The sequence below is a fragment of the Indicator indicator genome, chromosome 16 (genome assembly GCF_027791375.1).
Source record: "Indicator indicator isolate 239-I01 chromosome 16, UM_Iind_1.1, whole genome shotgun sequence".
NCBI classification, from domain to species: Eukaryota; Metazoa; Chordata; class Aves; order Piciformes; family Indicatoridae; genus Indicator; species Indicator indicator.
This window is the reverse complement of record NC_072025.1, coordinates 13,220,245-13,241,526: the sequence shown is the minus strand read 5'-3', so window position 1 is coordinate 13,241,526 and position 21,282 is coordinate 13,220,245. Positions and strand designations below refer to the sequence as shown.

The window sequence follows — 21,282 nt, the reverse complement described above, 5'->3', positions numbered from 1 at the left end:
CTTTCTTTTTTAGCCTGTACCTGTTCAAACTGGGTCTTGCCCCTCAGATTCAGGATTTATATGGCAAGGTGGATTTCACAGGTAATAAAATAACAAAGTTTGCTGCCTTTATCTCATGCTCTACTGGACATTGTACAAATCAGTTAAAGAGTTGTACCTGTAGATAGCCTACATGTAAATTAAATTAAAAATTAGTGGCTGTGAGGAGTTACAGTAATTTAAGGAAAAGGTTTGCTTTTGGTGCTTCTGAGGCAGGCTGTTGAATTGCCACCTGTTTGCTACCCATTACTTGCAGAAATAACAGCCCCTTAACTTTTTTGCCAGTGTTGTAAAATGCTTAAACCTTGTCTCCATCCCCTTGAGAGAGGTTTTACTTTGGAACTTGGTAAATGGCTCTAACCCTCCTTGACAGTTTAAAGTAGAGGTGCCATCAGCTGAAGAAGAGTTTGGCAGTTGTCTCGTGCCCACATGCCTCCTCAAAGTTTCAGTTCCTTGATTTTTGCAAAACTGTCAGATTCTGTGTTTTGCATTAGTGAGGTTCCTGCTTGAAGGCATGCATCTGATTTACAAGTTGTATACTCTGTTTTCCTGCATAATAGCTGTTGATTGTATCTATAAAATGCTAAACAATCAACTCTTTTTGAGTTGTATAGTATTTAGCAGCAGCAGCATGACTCAATATCCTCCTTGTGTTTTTCTCAGCATAGTCTTTTTACAGGGTAAAAAAATGATAAAGAATTCCTGTACATGTTCCTGACTTGAGGCACCTCAGAATGATGGGGCTTGTTTCCAGCTTAGTGGAGTTGTATGTTGTTTTCTAGCAAGAAGGACTACAGGGTATTCCTCTACATTTTAGGAAAGTGTGCAAGATGTGTATCTGTATTCATTTATTTTATTTCCCTTACTGATGTCTATTCAAAGTATTATTTAAGCAGTGATTGCAATTTATTGTAGTTACCCTAAACTTTTTTGTTTCCTGTAGCAGTGCTTATTCCTAATGTGTGTAAGCCTTCATAACACTGTTCTTGTGTATGTTTCAGAGGAGGAAATCAGTAATATGAGGCTTGAATTGGAAAAATATGGTATTCAGATGCCTGCTTTCAGCAAGATTGGAGGAATTCTTGCAAATGAACTTTCTGTGGATGAAGCAGCATGTAAGGAAAAACAGAATTTTGTTTTATATGATCATTCCAATCAGATTAGATTCTTTAATATTTTTTTAAAGTGTAAATTTTAATGCACTGTATTGTAAGACAGTACTAGCTTTTTGATAGGCCTTTTGGATGACTAGGAAGAGGATTTTCTTCTTTCCCTCGTGTATTTTTTCCTCCTTTCTGAAACATTGTGATTTGACTAGCTACAGTATTGTAGTAGGAAATAGGCTGCTAGTTTTCTTGTCAGTAACACAAAGCTGTGGTGATATGAGAGGTACTTTGATAATTCTTTTGCTTTCTAGCAAATTTCCAGATAATTCTTCTACTCTTTCCAGTTCTCAGTTTGTAATGGAGCTGTTGTTTGGTACTAACTAGCAGTCCGTGACTTGGTTTTCAGTACATGCTGCTGTTATTGCCATTAATGAAGCAATCGACCGTCGAGTTCCAGCTGACACTCTAATGGCAATGAAGAACCCTAATGCCATGCTAATAAATCTTGATGATCACCTGGAATCCACTTACCAAGATACACTCTACAGAGCAAAGCAAGACAAGATGGAGAATGCTAAAAACAGGGTAGATCAGTTCTTCTTTCAAACCATCTGTTTGCATGCATTGCGATTTTGTATTGCAGTGTAAAGTGCAGGGAGTTCACAGAATTGTCTTACAGTCCTGTATGCGGTGTTAGGTGGATTTATTCCTGGTGGTACTCTAGCATTGCTCCCCAATAAACTGTCTTCCTATCATAGAAGACAGGCAGCAGCAGTTAGCTGTGTTAAAACAGACTGCTGTTTAGCTGTCTGAAATGTGGGTCACGCAGACACAGTATTCATGCCAGTCTTTATCTGCTAGCCCTGTACTTCAATATAGGTATGTGTTCCTATCAGTGAAACGATGAGCAAAATCAACTGATGCTCTCAGAAGCCCATACTGTATATCAAATGCCCGGCTATTTGTACTCATTTCTATATTCTGGAGGTTTGCTGCGTGTTCATATAGAGCCAGTACAATGAAATAGGGTGTTTGTAGGCTGTCTGTATCAACCTAATCTGTTTTACATGTATTTACCTTCTTTTTGCATATCCATGACCTATCACAGCTCTATACAGTTATCATCCCTGAGCTTTTCAATTAGAAGATTTAGGAGGGCAAAGGAAAGTGTAGAAACAAAATGTTGATTAATTTTTATTTCATCTTAAGATTGCCTCAGAAAATTCAGAGAGAGAGAGAGATGTGTATGAAGAACTTTTGACCCAAGCTGAGATCCAGGGGAACATCAATAAAGTGAACAGTAGGTATCATGCTAAAGTAATAGTCTTAAGAAAAAGAATATTAAAAATGGTTCTGTACCTGTCTTCCTCCTGGCTTTCTGTAGTGTGAACAAAAGTGAAAGGCAGCTCCTCTGTTTTTGTGGGGGGATTTTGTGGTTAGTTTTTTTTTTTTTTTGTTTGTGTGTATGTTTGGTCTGTTTTGGTTTTTTTGCTTGGATTAGGGTTTTTAGGGTCCTTTCTTTTGTTTGTTTTTAAACTTGTTAGTACTAAGTTGACCTTTGAGGGTCCCTTCCAACCCAGTGTAACCTGTGAATTCTTTACCCTTCCCTTAGGAAAGGGATTGTCCATGTTGCTGGCCCTTTCACTTCTTCATCTTGAGTAATGCACACTATTTCCAACCTTCAGCCTCTGTTTCAAGTACTACTTTGCAATTGAATTTGGAAGTCTTCCATTCAGATTACATAACCTAACTTGCTATCTGTCATGAGTTTTTCTTTCTGAGCAGTAGGTTATATAAACCATAGAACTTCCTCATTTAATTTTTCTCTCAAATCTGCTTCACTGTTGCTAGCACATGCAGCCATATCTAAGATTGACCTGGCTTTGGAACGAGGAGATGCGTTAGCGCTGTATGAGGCTTTGGCAACACCGGCCCTGGGACTCCGAGGGGTGCTACGAGAAAATTGTGACTGGTATTTCAAGCAGTTCTTGAGTGATAAACAACAGAAACAGGAGGTAAGGGAAGGTCTAGGTTACCTTAATTCATGAGGATTTCTCTCTACTCTCCACCACCTTTAACCCTTCTTGCTGAGTATAACTACAACTAAGAAACATCTTTCAAAGAGTCGCCATTGTTTTGTTGCCAGACTTCAGTGCATTCCTTCAGCTCCTCAACTGCTGTATAATTTGTTATGGAGCAGGACTGGTTGCAGTAGGAGGTACCTGGCTGTGTGGATGTGTCTGTCTCATAGGACCTGGGTCAGTCTTCCACTTCAGACGTTAGGCTCATTAGGACACATGTTTATAGTAACTTAACATGTCCGCTTCCCTGAACTCCCTCAGAATCTATCTATATCAATATACATGGAGAGCTATGTAGGTATATAATAGCTTTCTTTTGTAGACTATAGCAGATTTTCTGCTGAAGTGCAGCTGTGCTTTGTTCAGAAGGTTCCCTCACTCTGAAGGGCATGCAGCAGTGATTCAGAGCCACTCTCGATTGTTTATTTATTGGTGTGATGCAAGATGGGTTTGATCAGTAGCTAAACAATGCTCCTTAGAGAATAGTTCCTTACGGTGAATGTGCTACTTTGGAGTACTCTTCATCAGCCAGGTTACTGCATTCTTTCCGAGTGTTCCTTACCTGGGATTCTGTGTGAATGATGGTGCTGAAGGGAGCGTGTACTGCTGGTACCCTGCTCCCAGACTGGTGTATGAGGGTTTCTGCAGCACACTCTTTGCCCCACAGCTATTGCTATTCAGAAGATTTGTCACTTATGTCTGAGTAAAGATCTTCGCAAACTATTTCTTGGTACCTACAATGAAGATAAAATAGAGAAAGTTGGGGCTTTTTAGGAAGTCCTAGCAAGCTTTAGTGTGGCAGAAACTCACGGTAGTTGTCCAAAGATGTCTCTAAGGATGAAATAGGACTGGAAAGACTTTGGATATTTGTTACTGGTAACCACAAAACCAAACTGCATTCACCTATTTTCTAAACTACAAAGTCAGACTGTAATTGAAAGGTCTTGTTGCATAAATGTGGTCTGTTGGTGCTTTTTGAGAACTGTCATCCATAACATGTGAACTGTATGAAGGGTCATGACCTATATGGCTACTACCCAAGTTATTTAAACCCTCCTGATCCCCAGTCACTCAGTCTTGTTTTCTATTTGCATTCAGTGTGTGTATTCATATAGTCCAAGAAGCATGTCTGTGTGTGCCAAAATTTCATGTTGTACATTTTTGAGTGCTCAAAAGTGAAATGGAACATTGATTCAGCTGTCACTTCATGGCAAACTACACAAGTACTAATTTCACTCTAGCAGACAGCTCATGTACAAGGAATCTTTTCCCACAAAATTGTCCTCTTTATCTTAAATGTTACATAATTTTGGAAGCTGGGTTTTGCATTTAATTGCTGTGTTCGTGGGTCTGTACTGCTAATCCTGATCAGGTTGTACACCTACAGTCTCAGCACATGAACTGAGAACATGCAGAGGAATTTGTGTCCTCCTCGTGTATGTGGCATTCTTTGTTTGCAGTAGCTGTGTAGCATTAGAATGTTTGAAGGAAAAGCTGATTTTTAGTTTTTTTTTTTTTTCTTGAGCTATTTCAAGTGAATACCCTGACATTATTTCACCACTTGTTTTTTTGTTTGTTTGTTTGTTTGTTTGTTTTCCTTAGGTTGGCCTTACAGGTCCACTGCAGAAGGAAGAGTTGCAGTTGGGAGTGGATGCTGCTAACAGGGCGGCACAACAGTATCAGCAAAGTAAGGATCAGCAGAAATAATTGCAGCAAAGTGACCATGGAGGTGATCAAAAAGACAAGACAGCACAGTATCTGGGTTGATCTGGGGATACATGAGATCTCTCTCAAGCCATTATGAATGTTCTTCAAGTATTCAGGGCTGCTAAGAGCATTAGAGAGAGATATTTGCCCTGATGATTTATAGCATCTTTTATCCTTCTGTTACAATACTGGTGGATAGAACATCATTTGAAATATTGTAAAAAACATGGTACTCCCACAATCATCTTAAATAACTTCTTTTTCTAGAATATTCAGATCCATAGCATGAAAACTCATATGGAAGAAAATCTGGATCACTCCATGAGGTGTGAAAGCTGGGTTACCTGCTGACTGTTGGCATAAATCTTACTTTGAACTACAGAACCTTTAACTGTTTCTAAATATTAGGTAGCAAATACAATGCAGATCATGATGGCTGATTGGTTCTTGACTGATGCTCCTGATACAGAGCTCTTTTCGGGAGAAGAATTTCTGGCTGTGTAGGAGCAATTAGTTCCATTTATAGTAAGTAGAAAGGAGACTACTAGATAGCTAGGGGAAGAAGGTTTAGAGTACAAGAGGAAAGTAGTGAATGTAATGCCTAGTAACTAGGAGGCTACCTCTGAAATACCTTACTTGTTCAGCATGGGCCTTGGTGTTTTAACTACTTGTGCACTTTGAAAATTAGCTGATCTGTGCCCACTGTGAAGTGGCTGTTAGTGCCTTGAGCAGGATGAATTCAGGGTAGATGTAGACAGGAAGAAAAAGTTATTACTTACTTACCCATCCAAAAATTTGTTTTAATGAGGCTTCATACTATGAGAAGACTGAAATGGCAGAAGAATCCTTTGATAACCAGGCAAATAGGTGACTGGTACTAAATATAAGCTTTATTTAAAAGAAGATATTCTCTATGTCAGTTGTTCTGCAGTAATAGAAAATTAATCAGGGAAGTATGGATCAGAAAGCTTCAGTCATTTCCTGCAGCACAGGAAATTATTATTTTTTTTTGTTAGGTATTGGATGAAATCAAAGTGCCCTTGTTACTGAGGACTTAGCTGTCTGCCTTCCTTTTTATTTATGCTGCCTCTTTGAATTTCTAGGGCTGGCAGCAGTAGCCAGAATTAATTCTGCAATTCGAGTGGGTGATGCTGAGAAGACTGTGGCAGAAATGATGAATCCAGAGGCCCAGTTACCAGAGGTTTATCCATTTGCTGCAGATCTTTACCAAAGGGAGCTGGCCACCCTGCAGCAACAGAGCCCTGAAGCAAGTGCCACTTTCTCTCTTATGGATCACAGGGTCTATCTTGTCTATATCATTAAATGTGGTCTCAGGAACAGATCTGTCTTGAGTCCTCATAGAACTGCTTTGGTGTTCAGTCTGTTCTGATGTAAAGTTTAATCCTTAAGTCTTGAGCTACTTGGCCCTGTAAGGTTCTACTTTGATCTCTTATTTGTTCTAGCTTTGTTTCTGATACTCATTTTCCTACTTCTATCTCATGAAGGCTGTCCCTTTTCTTTTTTATATATCTGTTCTGGCAAATACTCTTTTCTGTGTTCTCTGTGCAGCAATAGTTTGTAAAAGAGGAAGTGGAATTAATTTGTTGTCTTCTTTGTATGCAGGGTAACCTCACCCATCCAGAATTATCTGTTGCTATAGAGATGCTGTCTTCTGTAGCCCTGATTAATAGGGCTTTGGATTCAGGGGATGTGAATTCAGTGTGGAAACAGCTGAGTAGTCCTGTCACAGGGCTTACAAACATTGAGGATGAGAACTCTCAGAGGTGGGTATTACAAGGAGTCATGTCTCTCCTTGATGTTGCTTATATTCTGTGACTTGGTGAATATTTTCCCTTCTTACACTTTATGTTCCTACGTCATTCCTTGTTATGGAATTGATTTAATTTCCATTGGCTCTTCCATTTTGGTGTTGTAGTTACTGTTTCTTACTGGTCTGATTCCAGTACTGTCTCGGCTCTTTCTCACAGATTTCACGTTAAAACCATGTTATGGCACTATTACTTTGTCACAGAATGCCAGCTCACCCACCCTGTTCTTTGCCTTAGACCCTCATTCAGTGTTTCAGTCCTTTTGTTGATTGTTTTCCATCTGGGCTGACCATCCTGCATGCAGCCTTTGCTCTTTCTCCCCTCTTTCCATATTTATTCCACTTTCAACCCTCATCTTACCTCTTTCACTTTGTGTACAATTCTCATGCTGTGTTGCATGTTCCCTGGCCAACTTGTGGCAGTGTGATGATTGTTGTTTTTCTTTTTTATCCTTTGACAGATATATTGATGATTTGATGAAGTTGAAGGCTCAAGCACGTGCAGAAGGGAATGAATTCATCACATGGAATGATATCCAAGCATGTGTTGATCGTGTGAACATAGCTGTGCATGAAGAGCATGAAAGTAAGAGATAAAAGACTGGGATTGACCTTAATGATGAAAGGTTCAGCAAACCAAAAAATTGGAGCAGTTCTTTCTCAAGACAGTATTAGCTGACTTGAAATCCAGAGTGGAGATAGGAGTCCTTGAAAATAGCACAGTGAAGCACACTTACTCTTAGATTCTTCTGAGATTGTGCATCAAGTGATTTAATTTTCTATGTTTTTTTTTCCAATTTAATTAAAGGACCATTATTTTGGTTATGACTAGTACTGGAAGCCTCCTGTGTATGTGCAAGTAGCATCACATTCACCTTCAAGTCATCTTTGTAATATTTAGCTCAAACCTTGCATCATGAAAGGGGAGAGATTTGCCACAAATGTGGAGGTGATGGTAAAGTTTGTATCATGCACTGAGACGAACAGGTGTCTTCTGCCACTTCTGTTGTGTAGTTGTTGAATTTTGTCTCACCTTCTAGAAAGGGTTAAATTTTAAGAGCCTGCTGTCTTGATTAACTTGTTTCCTGGATCTGCAAATAGATGCTGGCTTTCCTGTTTGGGTCATGTGAGCAGATTTATTGAAACCACACAAACACAGACCCACACCGGTGCCTGCACACACCGGGATGCGAGTTTCATGGCATCTTCTCTCTGTAAGAAGTCACAGCCAAAGTCTTATAACACTCCTTAACTTGTAAAAAGAGGTGCAGAAGATTCTGTAATGAGAGAAGCTGTTCTCACAGGAAATTTTTTAATTCTTTAATCTTCATATATGCCCTTATGCAAGGACACTTTACCTCTTGTCTGTGCATATGCTAAATTATTTGGAGAAGGTACTCAAGGTTTATGAGCATATATCTTTGTTCTCCATTATCAAAGTAAATAGTTAAGTTAAAAAATACTTTCTTACTGAGGAGCTGTAACATGTTGTTGTTTCATGGAGTGGTCTTGTCATGCTCATATTAGCAAACTAAGGGACAGAATTACTACTTGGATTCAGTTCCCTTTTCCAAGCAGTTATCATACCTGCTTTTTGATAGAAGCCATTTTAGTCATCCTGGTTCTTGCAGTGAACATACATTTTTCCCTGATCTCTGTTTCATCCAAACAACACCTCCTCCTTAAGATGTTCTGGTTTCCATATAAACTTCTGTTCTGTGATTCTCTTTTCTGTGTAGAATAAAAAGTCACAATCTTTGGATACATTAACCAAAGTTGGAAATCCCCATGCTGAGCTCCTTACTTTTGCCTAAAAGATCTCTCTGTTCTGCAGTGATCAAGCCATAATTTGAATGGATCATTAGGGTTCAGATGGAATCAGATGACCTCTAGGGTCCATCTCAATTGAAGTTATTTTGTCATTTGCAGGAGATGGTTGCTGTAGTTAGGACATGTATGATGTAGGTTCTGTTTGCTTTTAGCTATAAAATACTTATTTTTTGTTTAGTTTATTAAACCAAATAGTAAGTTGTGCTGTACTTGAATAGCATCCACATCTCTGATAGTGCAGCTAATACTACATAATATTTAATAGAAATTTTCTACTGCATTTTTAAATGGTATTCCATGCAAATCTTTAGCTTCATGTGAAGATTTCTTCCCAGAGAAGCCAGAACTTTGGAAATCTGTAATGGGTGATTTGGACTTTGATAATTCTCTCATAGTGAGCCTAAGATGGGCATCTGAGGACTCAATTCTGTCCCAGCATGTAGTGCATCTGAGTGGTTTTTAGGGTTGGGTTTTTTTGGTGTTTGGTTTGGGGGGGTGTGTGTGTTTGTTGTGGATTTTGTTTAGTTTTTTTTTTTTTTTGTTGTTGTTGTTGTTGTTGTTGTTGTTTTTTTTTATTTGCAGTGCCCAGGCATTATGATTACTTTTAGGTGGAGAAGTAGTCTTGCTTTCTTTACTAGTAAATAGTATTTTCTGTTAAGATCGTTGTAGCTCTCAACCAATACCTGGCTTAGGAAGAGCTAACTGCATTTTTCTTCTGATTATCATTGATCAATAATGGAACTTTGTGTTTTCTTCCCCTGCACCTCCCTCCCTAGGGATTTTGGCAATTGGTCTTATCAATGAAGCTCTGGATGAAGGGGACTCCAAGAAGACTCTTCAAGCCTTACAGATACCTGCAGCAAAATTGGAGGGTGTAGCCCCAAAGGTAGCCCAACATTACCAGGATACATTACTTCGAGCCAAGAGAGAGAAAGCACAGGTGAGTGCAACTAAATACACCTCTGGAAAGACCTTCACACTGCTTTGGCAGGGGGATTGGCCTTGATGATACCTGGATGTCCCTTCCAACTCCTAACGTTCTGTGATTCTGTGAAGGTGGTGAGAGGAAGAGCAAGGCTCATCTGACAGGTTTAGGAATGATAATGAGAGTGCACATGTATGCATGCAACTGATTTTTGAGTAGTGTGGATGGGATACTGATGTTTTTCTTATTTATTTACCAAGTAGCAGCAAACATCTCTGCTTGCAGTGGCTTGAAAGTGGTTTGTGGGGTTGTTTTTTTTTGGTTTGTCTTTTTTTTTTTTTTTTCCTGCTGTGGAGTTTACTGTTCTAGTAGTAGAGCAGAATTTTATGTAGAGACTAAAGACTGGATTGTAATGACCACCTGACGATTTAAAAAAAAAAATAGTTTATTTTCACTAAAGATAAGTTAGCTGATGGCAGTAGCTGAAAACTGCATGCATTTCTGATGAAAATCAGTAAGCATCTTCCTACTGCAGTCCTGACAGGGTTAATGTTCCTCAGGAACCCATTTTGTGCTGAAGCATTTCCTCCGGCTGAGTCAGAATGAAATAATGAACTCTTTTAGTGTGACTTAAGCTTGTGCCAGGCCCTGCTGGTAACTTCTTGTTAAATCACCTTATTTAGGCATATGTTTAGTTTAGGGCTTCTTCCAGCAGCATGGCAGTAATTTTAGAAATGGAAAGGTCATCTTATAAAGTAACATTGTGGGGGAAATAGTCACTATCTCAGGTCAGCTGTTTCTTACTAACAAGTGATTTCTGTACCTTGGGACTGAGAGAGATTGCAGTTCACCACAAAATGTCATTCAGTTGATTCTGTGAATGGGGAGTCTTTGGGTTGACTTCTGCTGGTAAAGATTAGAGTATAAGTGGCTTCTTTGATTTTTCTCCCCACCTCCCTGGACATGTATTGAGCTGTTGCTGGTACTCCTGTGGGACTGTCTGGGCTTTCAGATGGAATCTGCCAGTGAAAGACATGTTAGTCTCTTGAATTGAAGATCGTGAAGCATGCCAGTTTGACCCACCCAAACAGTGGGCAAGTGTGGAGGGTATATAATGAAATGTTTATTTCCACCCTGGCCCTAAAGCTCTTGAACACTGTAAATAGTGGCTTTTTTGTGCAGTGTGATGATTATTCCATACTAGAAGTAAATGTTTCCTGTGTTCTGTTTGTACAGCCAGAGTTGTTAGAGGGGTAGCTGTTGGGTCTTAGCATTCCTTTCAGCAGTTACCTACAGGAAGCACCAGTGGGTGGGGAGAAGCTACGCTTGGCAAATGCTGGGTCATTGTTCTTATGTGTATTTTGGGACTTGCTAAACACTTGTCTTTTTCCTCCTCTCAAATTTAAGCATGCACCATTAGTTGATTTGACTTACTCTCAAATCCCAGCAAAAATTCTGTGATCCCTGCTCCTTGACAAGCAATCTGTTGAAACAGAGGCTTAGAATGTGGCTTTGACTGTTCTGTATGTGCACTCAGCCACAGTATGTTCAGCACTTTTTGGTCTGCTAGTTTGTACATGCTTGTGAACTTCTGTGGAGGTGGACAAGAGGAGCATGATGTGACATTAGCTACCCAAGAGTTAGTAGCTTCTGCTCACAGATGTGCATTGGACAGCTTTTTGTTTTAGGAACTCTTGGTAGCTGTGTTCTGTCAAGGGACTGATTTTTTTGCAAGTGCAGCTTTAGGACTAACTGGAACAGAGTTCTTGGCCTTGTATTCTTTGCTTATTGGAATGATTCCCATTGGCAGAATTTCTTCTTTGTTCTGTTTCCTGAGAAAAGCTTTTGACTGGGAGCTGGTGTTCAATCTGGTAATGCCATAGAGCTCCTAGCTAGTCAGAAGTGCCCACTATATCCTTGTGTGGAAGTCAGTTAGACTGAAGTTGTCTTATTCTCTCTGATATGTAGAACTACTCTGTTGGTTACTGTTTAGTGTAGGTTATTTCACTTTGCAACAATAGTGGTGCTTTTATCCTTGGCCTGTATATGTGTATGAGGTTGAACAAGGCCAAGTGCTGGGTCTTGCATTTGGGTCACAACAACTCCCTGAATGCCCTAGGCTTGGGGCAGAGTGGCTGGAAACTGCCAGGCATAAAAGGACCTGGGGGTGCTGGCTGGCAGCCAGCTGAACATGAACTATCAACATGTGCACAGGTGGCCAAGAAGGCCACCACCGTCCTGGCCTGATGGCTGCTGATCCAGATCAGCAATGGTGTGGCCAGCAGGACCAGGGCAGGAATTGTCCCCCTGTACTGGGTGCTGGTGAGGCCACACCTCGAATACTATGTTCAGTTTTGAGACCCTCACTCTAAGGACATTGAGGAGCTGGAGTGAGTCCAGAGATGGGCATCAATGCTGGTGAAGGATCTGGAGAACAGGTAGAGTGAGCAGCTGAGGGAACTGGGGTTGTCCAGTTTGGAGGAGAAGAAGCTGAGGGGATACCTTCTCACTCTCTGCAACTACCTGAAAAGAGGTTGTAGAGATGTAGGGGTTGGTCTCATCTCCCAAGGAACTAGCAACAGGGCAAGAGGAAATAGCCGCAAGTTGTGCCAGTTTAGGTTGGATGTTGGGAGCAATTTCTTTCCCTCAAGAGTGGTTGGGCATTGGGACAATCTGCCCTGGGAGGTGGTGGAGTCGCAATCCCTGGAGGTGTTCAAGAAACAAGTGGACATGGCACTTTGGGACATGGTTCAGTGGGTATGATGGGGTCAGATTGATGGTTGGACTTAATGATCTTAGAGGTCTTTTCCAACCTTAATGATTCTATGACTTTATATTTTTGTTATTCACTTCTCTTCAGGATACACAGGATGAAACAGCTGTACTTTGGCTAGATGAAATTCAGGATGGAATTCATAGGGCAAACAAGGACACAGAGGAGTCCGAGAGATGTAAGTATTGTCACCTAATATTGCAGTCAGCCCCTATTATCAACCAAATATTCGTTACTAAAGTAAAGGTTAGGAGCTAGAAATGTCAGGTAAATGTGGCAAAGGAAATAAAATGCAGTTATGCTGTAGTAATTTTACTTTGAAGAGTGAGTGTCAGATTTAATGTTTGAAGAATTTCTTACCTTTTGGGGAATATGCCTTTTTACCATATTTGTATGACTGTAATACCTCTTTGAGCAAATTTCCATCAAATTGTTTTGTCATTTGCACCTAACACCCTTTGTTTATGTGACATACTGCCGTCTTCTCTGGCTTCTCTTAAGTATTTCCAGACTACTTCACATCTGTTTCAAACACAGACAATAATGCACATGGGTGATACCCACCTTTGCTCCTTAGCAGTTTGCAGGTGGACTGGCCCACCTATTGTTACCTCCCAGTCTTTATAATGAGGCCATTTCTGTCTCCAGAAACTGTTCTTTGCTTCACTATTTTTTCCTTTTGTTTGTTGCTTTGCTTTGTGTTTCTGTCAGAGGCTTTCTCTTTCACAAAACATGGAGATTTTGGAAGTCTTCTGATACATTCTGATGGCCTGTTCTCTGTATATGCATTGCATTCAACATTTGCACCTGTCTGCTTGTTTTGCTTGACTTGTACAGTATTAGTAAACTCTTTTCTTGCTTTGAGGTCACCTTATATTTTTCTTAATCTCTGGTAGGCTGGTAAAAGTCTTGCTTTCTACTTCTAAAACTTCTCCACTGTGTGTTGTTGAGAGATATTGGTGGTAAATGAGCACCATACTGGTACTTGGGGCACATAAATTATGTATTGTTAGGTACAGTAATATGTCTGTTTAGACACTCCATACTGAAGAGAGCTCTGTACTGCAAGTTGTCTGGTTGCTTTTTTTATTTATATTTTGTAATTAAACACAATTAAATATTTGTCTGTATAAACACACACACACTCCCCCTTGCAACTGTAAATGTGTTGCCTTGCTCTGTTCTGTTTTTCTGTTTGCTGTGAGTCACTGAGTCCCTGAATGCCCAAATAACATGTTTCCTTACGTTATCAAAGTCTCATTAGGAATTCTGGCTATTAATGAAGCAGTAGAGCATGGTGATGTTGGCCAGACCCTGAGTGCTTTGCGTTCACCGGATGTTGGGCTGTATGGAGTCACTCCAGAATGCGCTGAGACGTACCAGCGAGAGCTGTCAGAAGTCAAGAGAAAAAAAATGGCAGCAGGTAAACCTCAAGTAGCTAGCTGTTAGTGAAATCAATTCAAAATTATTGCAACAAGGGGTAAAAAAACTTCTAGAAAGAAGTCTTGTGTTGTAGGTGACAGTTGTGAATGCTTTGTGGAGTAAGGTTGGAAAAATAAAAAGACTAGAAGAATGTTTTCCACTTGTAGAATGTGTTGTATGAGGTCATTAGGGTCTCAGAAATATTTCTTCTCTTGCTCAGAGGAGGGAGCATCTGTATATGTGGATTCTGTGTGTCTGGTTGTAACTTATGTATGCAGGACAGAGAAGACACCTGTTTTTTTGAGACTAACACTGCAGCTTCTGCTCTTAGGAGGCAATGGCAGCGAATGGGTGAGACACTGGGTCAGAGGAGGCTATCATTATTATCATAACCTGCGGACCAAAGAGGGAGGATGGGATGAACCAGTGCAATTTGTGCAAAATGATACACAGCTGTCACGGGAGGAGATACAGGTAGGGTAAATAATGCATGCCCTTTCTCTGAAAGGTTGACCTTCTTGCCTTTCCCTTCTTTACTGCAGCTCTAAGAGGAAACAACTCAACGCTGTAGTTGTGTTAATGAACTTAGCAATGCATTTATTTCCCACACTGTATGTGTCAGAACTTCTTGCCTCATTTCAGAAACACTTGTCCTGTTGGTCATGGTGTTAATTGAAAGGCAACTTCAAAGTTTCTCATAAGCAGAATAGAGAAAGATGAAGTAGATCCCATTCCTTGTATATCCATTCTCTTTTTCTGGCTCTTCTTCCTACCATGACATGAATGCAGAGCACCATATCTGGAGTCACTGCAGCATACAACCGAGAGCAGTTGTGGTTGGCTAACGAGAACCTGATTACAAAACTTCAGGCTTGCTGTCGAGGGTATCTTGTTCGTCAGGAGTTCAACTCAAGAATGAATTTTTTGAAGAAACAAGTCCCAGCAATCACTTGCATTCAGGTAATGATGTTCTTCAATTATGTTTGAAACTTGTTCTCTGCAGTTGTGTTCTGTGCACAACGTTATTGACAGTTCAAACAGTTACAGCATACAATTGTCTTCACTCCATTTTGTGACTTATCTAAAGGTATTTCCTTCTCCCAAAGTGTTTTGTTACATTACTTACTTTTTTACACAGAATCACAGAACAATTAGGGGTTGGAAGGGACCTTGAAAGATCAGTCAGTCCAAGCCCCTTGCCAGAGCAGGATCACCTAGAGTAGGTCACACAGGAACTCATCCAGGTGGGTTTTGAATGTCCCCAGAAAAGGAGACTCCACAACCTGTCTGGGTAGCCTGTTCCAGTGTTCTGCCATCTTCACAGTGAAAAAGTTTTTTTTCATTATGCTCACATGGAACCTTCTACTCTTCAGCTTGCACCCACTGCCTCCTGTCCTATCATTGGACATCTCAGAGAAGAGCCTGGCTCCGTCCTCCTGGCACTCGCCCTTCACATCTTTATAAATGTGAATGAGGTCACCCCTTAGTTTCCTCTTCGAGCTAAAGAGACTCAGCTCCCTCAGCCTTTCCTCGTAAGGGAGATCTTTGTGGCTCTGTCCTGGACTCTTTCAAGCAGTTCCCTGTCCTTCTTATTTGATGTTATATATAATCAATCAAATCTTCTCAGGCAGAATTGGAAAGAGAAAAACTTGAGGAATCATTACGTATCATTCTGTTGCCAAATTAATTGTTTTGGGAAGTGGACAATACAAAGTGTCATATGACTTTATGGTGATAATACCATTTAAATTGCTGCTGTGGTTCTACTTGAACATGGTTTTCAAGTATTTCTGAATAAGATTCTACTTCCATTCCAATTTATGCAGAGGTTTGAAGGACTGAGGTCCTAAAAGAGATGAAGGGATAATTCAGTGTGAGATTGGGCACATTTAACAGGAGAACAATGAAAAGATCTTTCTCTGGTGTTGTAACTGAAATGTATGCAAATGAAATAGATGCTTTGTACCCTATTATCACTTTATTATTTGAGCTGTATGTATGTGTTTGTTTCTGTCTAAGTAGCATGCATATTTGCATGTATATTTGAAAAAAAAATCCCACCACAAAACCCTAAACCCACTCCCAGCTCATAAAAATAAGACTCCCTCCATTAAGTGTAGCTCAAACCCTTGCCTAGCTTCTGTTCCAAATATCAGTAGCTATGAGTGTGCTCTAAAGGCTTATAATGTTACATCACTGTTCTTGCCAACAGTGAGTCCATGTTCCACATACAGAACAGTTTCTGTCACCTTGACTGGTTTGCTGTCTCCTTGATCTCTTAAGTGGGCTTCAGAAAGCCTGGACTCTTCACAGGGTGATTTCAAGACTCTCATAATGACCGTTGGTGAAATAGTTAAGGCTTCATTCATACTTTACATCTCATAAAATGATAAGCATGTCTTCTTCAAGTTTTACATAGCCAAAAGGGAAGTTGGAGGCTGAGGAATAGAAAGAAGCTCAGATTTGTAATCTCTTTTCTTTAATAAGAGAAGTCAGATTGGTGCCTGTTTTCTGTTTGCAGTCCCAGTGGCGCGGCTACAAGCAGAGGAAGGCATATCAGACCCGTTTGGATTACCTGCGAGCACAAAAGGACCAAGTAGTGAAGGTAGTGAAGGCTTCCTGATGACTTCTTTGGTAAACTTTTGAGTAATGAACTTCATAGGAAAGGATTTTATCTGAGTATTTTGGTTAACCCTCTAGATTCAATCGTTGACCAGGATGTATCAAGCCAGAAGACGTTACAGAGATCGTCTGCAGTATTTCAGAAACCATGTAAGGGACTGTCTTGCTAAATGAATTCAATGCTTGACTTTTTGCACACTCCAGAATGAAGTCAAGTGCTTTCTTTTTTTTTTTTTTAATCCTAGATAAATGATGTTATAAAAATTCAAGCCTTTATTCGAGCAAACAAAGCACGAGAAGACTACAAAACCCTCAGTAAGTATTGCCAAGAGGGTTAACCTGATGTGCCTCAAATCTATTTGCAAGTGATGATGTGAGTGTGATCTATAAAATCAAGATGATTTTGAAGAGCAGTTGAGATGAAGTTAGTAGGGCAATGTGAAAAGTAGGTAGTTTCTGAGGGTGAGGGAAAAAACTTTATTCCAGATGTTACTTTTCCTGCTGAAAAACTGGATTGTGTCTTACAGTTAACTTTGGTGTCATGGACTGCCCTAGGCTGGTTGACTTTGTTCTTTATTGTTTGCTATTCTCATGATTTACTCAAACCAAGCAATTAAAAATGTCATAATCTCTTTAGAAATGGTGATGCTAATTTTATTCTGGCTGCTCTTGATGTGCAGTTTAAACGTAGTTCAGGCATATATTTACTTCTGTTTCCTGTCGCCTGATGTTTTCTTGCTTATTTTCAGTTAATGCTGAAAACCCTCCTATGGCTGTGGTTCGGAAATTTGTCCACTTGCTTGATCAGAGTGACCAAGATTTTCAGGAGGAGTTTGAGCTAATGAGACTGCGTGAGGACGTTGTAACCTTGATCCGATCCAATCAGCAACTGGAAAATGACCTCAATCTCATGGACATCAAAATCGGGCTGCTAGTAAAAAACAAAATTACACTGCAGGTAGGAAATGCGCTGCTGGGAGACCAACTACAAACTGAACTGAGCACAGCAGTAGTTAGTGTGGAGAGCTCTTGGCTTTGGGTGACAGTTGGTCAGGCCTGGTGGAAAGCTTTTCCCCAGCCTTGCAGGTTTTACTCCCAGCATGGTCTTCCTCCCTTCCACTAATTTAGTATATATCCTTAGAAAGAAAGCCAGGAGGGAAAGAAACAGGACCTGAAGCTAAAAAAGGACAAACAAGCATCAGACTATCTTGACCCTAATGAATGCAATAGATTGTCTGTTTGAAGGCTGTTTTGTTACTGATTTGTGGTTAAAGAAGTGACATGTCACAAGCTTAAAGCAAGGGGGTTGATTCTGGAGGCAGGAGGCATGCTAATGCCATTGTGTGTTTGCTGGTTAAAGGAGGCCCCCTCTATTGCTTAATTGATATGATTGATTTCACAAAAAAAAAGCTCTTACTGTTACAACATTGCCTTTTCTTCAAGATGAAATTCTAGTTAGCCTTTCATTTGGGCCTGGATGGCACGACTCTAGTGTCCTCAGTTGATATAGTGAAACCGATCTCAGAAGAAGACTGCTGGTGCCTGCAGCAGAAAGTGCCCTTAACTGTTGGAGTATGTAGAAGTAGCGAGCCAGCTGAGTATGAAACAGGAGTTTTAGATTTTTAAGCCAAATTTTGAAAACATTTTCAGTCATCATTGGGGTGCTACTAGCTTGGGTAGTAATTGCTGCCAAGAGTGACTAATGCTTCTAGGCTTTTGCACAAATTCAGGAAGCTGGGGACAAAGCAGAACATGTGCTTCCAGTTGGAGAAATTGCTGCCATAGCAAATAGTGCTTCACTTTACCAGCCCCAGGCATACCTTGGCCCTGCCTTTCCTTATACAAGAGAAGTGGGCTCTCAGATACAATTGTTTTGCAATATAGCCTGTTACAAAATACTTAGAGTGGAATTTGTCCCTATTCTTTCTTTTCAGGATGTTGTTTCTCATAGCAAAAAACTTACCAAGAAGAACAAGGAACAGCTCTCTGACATGATGATGCTAAACAAACAGAGGGGAGGTTTGAAAGCTTTGAGCAAAGAAAAGAGAGAAAAGCTGGAGGCCTATCAGCATCTGTTCTACTTACTTCAGGTAAGCAGCTTCTAGCCCTGTTTGGTAACCTGTCATAGTCTTACATGTCTTGGCACAGACTTTGCTTATGCGCTGTGGTTTTAAGCCTCCATAGATCTTAGCTATACTGGCCTGTGTGGACGTGAACACTGAGTAATATTTCTTGTTGTTCTAGACAAACCCAACCTACTTGGCCAAGCTGATTTTTCAGATGCCTCAAAACAAATCCACAAAGTTCATGGATTCTGTCATCTTCACACTGTACAACTATGCCTCCAATCAGAGAGAGGAGTACCTCTTGTTGCGGCTTTTCCAAACAGCACTGCAGGAAGAGATCAAGTAGGTGGTAGCACACAGCACGTTCTTGCTGTTGATTCAATTTTGGCTGTTTCTCAAGTTGAGGCAGTTTTCATGTTAGGCCCCATGCTGATAGGCAGATAATGCTTACCTGTCCCTTCATTGTTCTCTTTCCATTTTATATCTGTTCTTAATATAGTCTATGGAGGAAGAGTTGAGTATGTCCATTTTGCATGAGGGGTTTTACTTCATCAAGATTTCACTGCTCAACATGGGAGCTACTTTTAATCTGATGCAAATCTCATCCTAAAATTCAGTCTAATCTCAATTCTCTAGTGGCTGGTTATAAACACCTCAACAAACTGCAAACTCAGGCTTTACAAGCTAGGGAGTGAGCTGACTCAAAGCTCTCTGGATTTCCAAAAGCTGATGAGGAGGTCGAAACTGAGAGGCTTTATGGTCTAGCATTTCTGTTTACTGTCAGGGTTGGGGACCCTGAATGTCCTGGGGCATGTTTGGTTTGTCTGGTTGGGCCTCAGGATCTCAGTATTCCATGACTTCAGCTCTTTACTGTGCAGAGCTGCCCAACTTGCTGCGAAGAATGCGCAATAACATTTTTGAGTAACTACTTTCAGCATTCTTTGGAATGTTTCTTAAGCATGAAAATGATGTATGCCCTGAAAAAAATAAGTTCTAAAAGAGTTTCCCCCCTTAAACTGATAGGGAAATGCTCAAATAGGGAAATGCTTTGTGAGGGCAATTGCTCTTCAACAGTTTATTTTATGCCAAGAAACATATCTAAAGCTGCCAGAATTATGCATACCTCACATTTCACACAGATTCTTTCTTCTTCAGGTCAAAAGTTGACCAAATACATGAAATTGTGACTGGGAATCCTACTGTTATTAAAATGGTGGTAAGTTTCAACCGTGGTGCCCGTGGTCAGAATGCCCTGAGGCAGATCCTGGCACCGGTGGTTAAGGAAATCATCGAAGACAAATCACTCAACATCAAAACTGATCCAGTGGATATTTACAAGTCTTGGGTTAACCAGATGGAGTCTCAAACTGGCGAGGCCAGGTATGGGGAGTGTTTTTCTAAACATTGCTTGGCTGCTTTGCACTGCTCACTTAACCATTCCAAACCTTTCTTGGCTTCACTGTGTGCATCTGTCCAATGCATGCCAGCTTATCCATCTCCTCAAGATAGCTTTCATCTAAAGATTATTTTTTGGTGGTGGTGGTGAGGGTATTGAAAACGAGATGGAAGCAGAAATGCTCTTGGGTGTTTGCCTGTGTCAGCCTGATAGTTAGCTATGGGATGCCCTCTAACCTAAAAGAAATCATGGTAAGAAAACATATTTGAGAATTGTTTCTGTGTTGCAATCTGTTCATGTTGTGTTAACTTAGGTACTGTTTCCAAGCCAACAAAATCTCTTCTCCAGAGGAGCAGCACAATATTGCAATTCTTTTAGTCCTAGAATCTTTCTAATTAGTATCAAGTGCTGATGACAATTGGACTGTGATTTTTTTTTTTTTTTTTTTGTGTGTGTGTGTATTCTGGTTTCTTTTTCTTCTAGTGTAGGAGATTTGCTAGAACTCTAGGGTTTTATTGTGTTTTGCTGTTTTGGTTGTGGGGTTTTTTAACATATTTGGAAAACAAAAAAAAGACATGCAGATGAGTGAGTTTCTCCATTCAAAGCAGTTTGCAGTCATATATCTTGTCTTGTACCTAGTTCAAAATTATGGACATGTTAAAAATGCAGGTGATGATGTGTGTTCGGTTCCTTGTCTTTACATGAAATTTAGGAGATGCTTTTAAAAATTACCTGCTTTTTCTGTCTGCCTTCACTGGAGTATTGTGCAGTAATGTCAACTGGTGGAGAAAATGTGCTATTGGCAGGAAGCAGAGCCCAAAAGTAGTAATGTTAAGTTGATTTGATCGATACTGTGGGCTTCTGGTGTGTGTCTGGACCACACAGACAGCCCAATTGTGTCATAATCTTTATGTTGAAATGTGGAGCTTGCTTTTTCACCAATTTATCTGCACACTGAAGTACCACTGCATGTTACATGAAGTTACCACTGCAAGAAAGTACCACTTTCTTGCCTAGCCATGCATATGTACACGCTGTAAAAAGATAGTTTTGAGTTAGCTAGGCGTTTTCTCACAGTGACCACTGTAAGGGGAAGTGGAAGTAGCAAAAGCAAGAAGTCTTCATCTCTTTCAGTGACTAAAAGGTTAATTGAAGGCAGTGCACAGCTCCTGGCAGCCAAGCTTGTTTCCTGGTGTAGCTAGATGCTCTTGAGGTATGCTGAGGAATGCTCACCCTGAGCTTTGCTTTTTTCCACGCAGCAAACTGCCGTACGATGTCACACCCGAACAAGCTCTAAGTCACGAAGAGGTGAGGACGCGCTTGGACGCCTCAATCAGAAACATGAGGAGTGTGACGGACAAATTTCTCTCTGCCATTGTTAGTTCACTGGACAAAATCCCGTGAGTCTGGCGTACCACAGTATTACCCCTGAGAAGCTGGTGGCTTCATGCTTGCAGCAGTTTTATTTGCCCTTTTCTTTCTCTTGA

The 21,282-nt window shown here is 40.4% G+C and overlaps 1 protein-coding gene across 1 annotated transcript in view; it reads left to right on the top strand.

Annotated features, from left to right (window-relative positions):
* The window catches only part of IQGAP1 (IQ motif containing GTPase activating protein 1), a 60,749-nt gene that overhangs the window by 25,330 nt on the left and 14,137 nt on the right, over window positions 1–21,282 (top strand). The window contains exons 6-27 of the mRNA XM_054388215.1: window positions 14–81; window positions 1,041–1,154; window positions 1,552–1,730; window positions 2,355–2,445; window positions 2,997–3,160; window positions 4,829–4,913; window positions 6,037–6,200; window positions 6,557–6,717; window positions 7,223–7,347; window positions 9,368–9,531; window positions 12,377–12,467; window positions 13,545–13,712; window positions 14,043–14,185; window positions 14,501–14,671; window positions 16,233–16,316; window positions 16,412–16,483; window positions 16,579–16,648; window positions 17,083–17,291; window positions 18,268–18,423; window positions 18,578–18,741; window positions 19,555–19,779; window positions 21,055–21,195. Coding sequence (XP_054244190.1) covers window positions 14–81; window positions 1,041–1,154; window positions 1,552–1,730; window positions 2,355–2,445; window positions 2,997–3,160; window positions 4,829–4,913; window positions 6,037–6,200; window positions 6,557–6,717; window positions 7,223–7,347; window positions 9,368–9,531; window positions 12,377–12,467; window positions 13,545–13,712; window positions 14,043–14,185; window positions 14,501–14,671; window positions 16,233–16,316; window positions 16,412–16,483; window positions 16,579–16,648; window positions 17,083–17,291; window positions 18,268–18,423; window positions 18,578–18,741; window positions 19,555–19,779; window positions 21,055–21,195 — 3,009 coding nt within the window. The remainder of the gene's footprint in view (window positions 1–13; window positions 82–1,040; window positions 1,155–1,551; window positions 1,731–2,354; window positions 2,446–2,996; window positions 3,161–4,828; window positions 4,914–6,036; window positions 6,201–6,556; window positions 6,718–7,222; window positions 7,348–9,367; window positions 9,532–12,376; window positions 12,468–13,544; window positions 13,713–14,042; window positions 14,186–14,500; window positions 14,672–16,232; window positions 16,317–16,411; window positions 16,484–16,578; window positions 16,649–17,082; window positions 17,292–18,267; window positions 18,424–18,577; window positions 18,742–19,554; window positions 19,780–21,054; window positions 21,196–21,282) is intronic.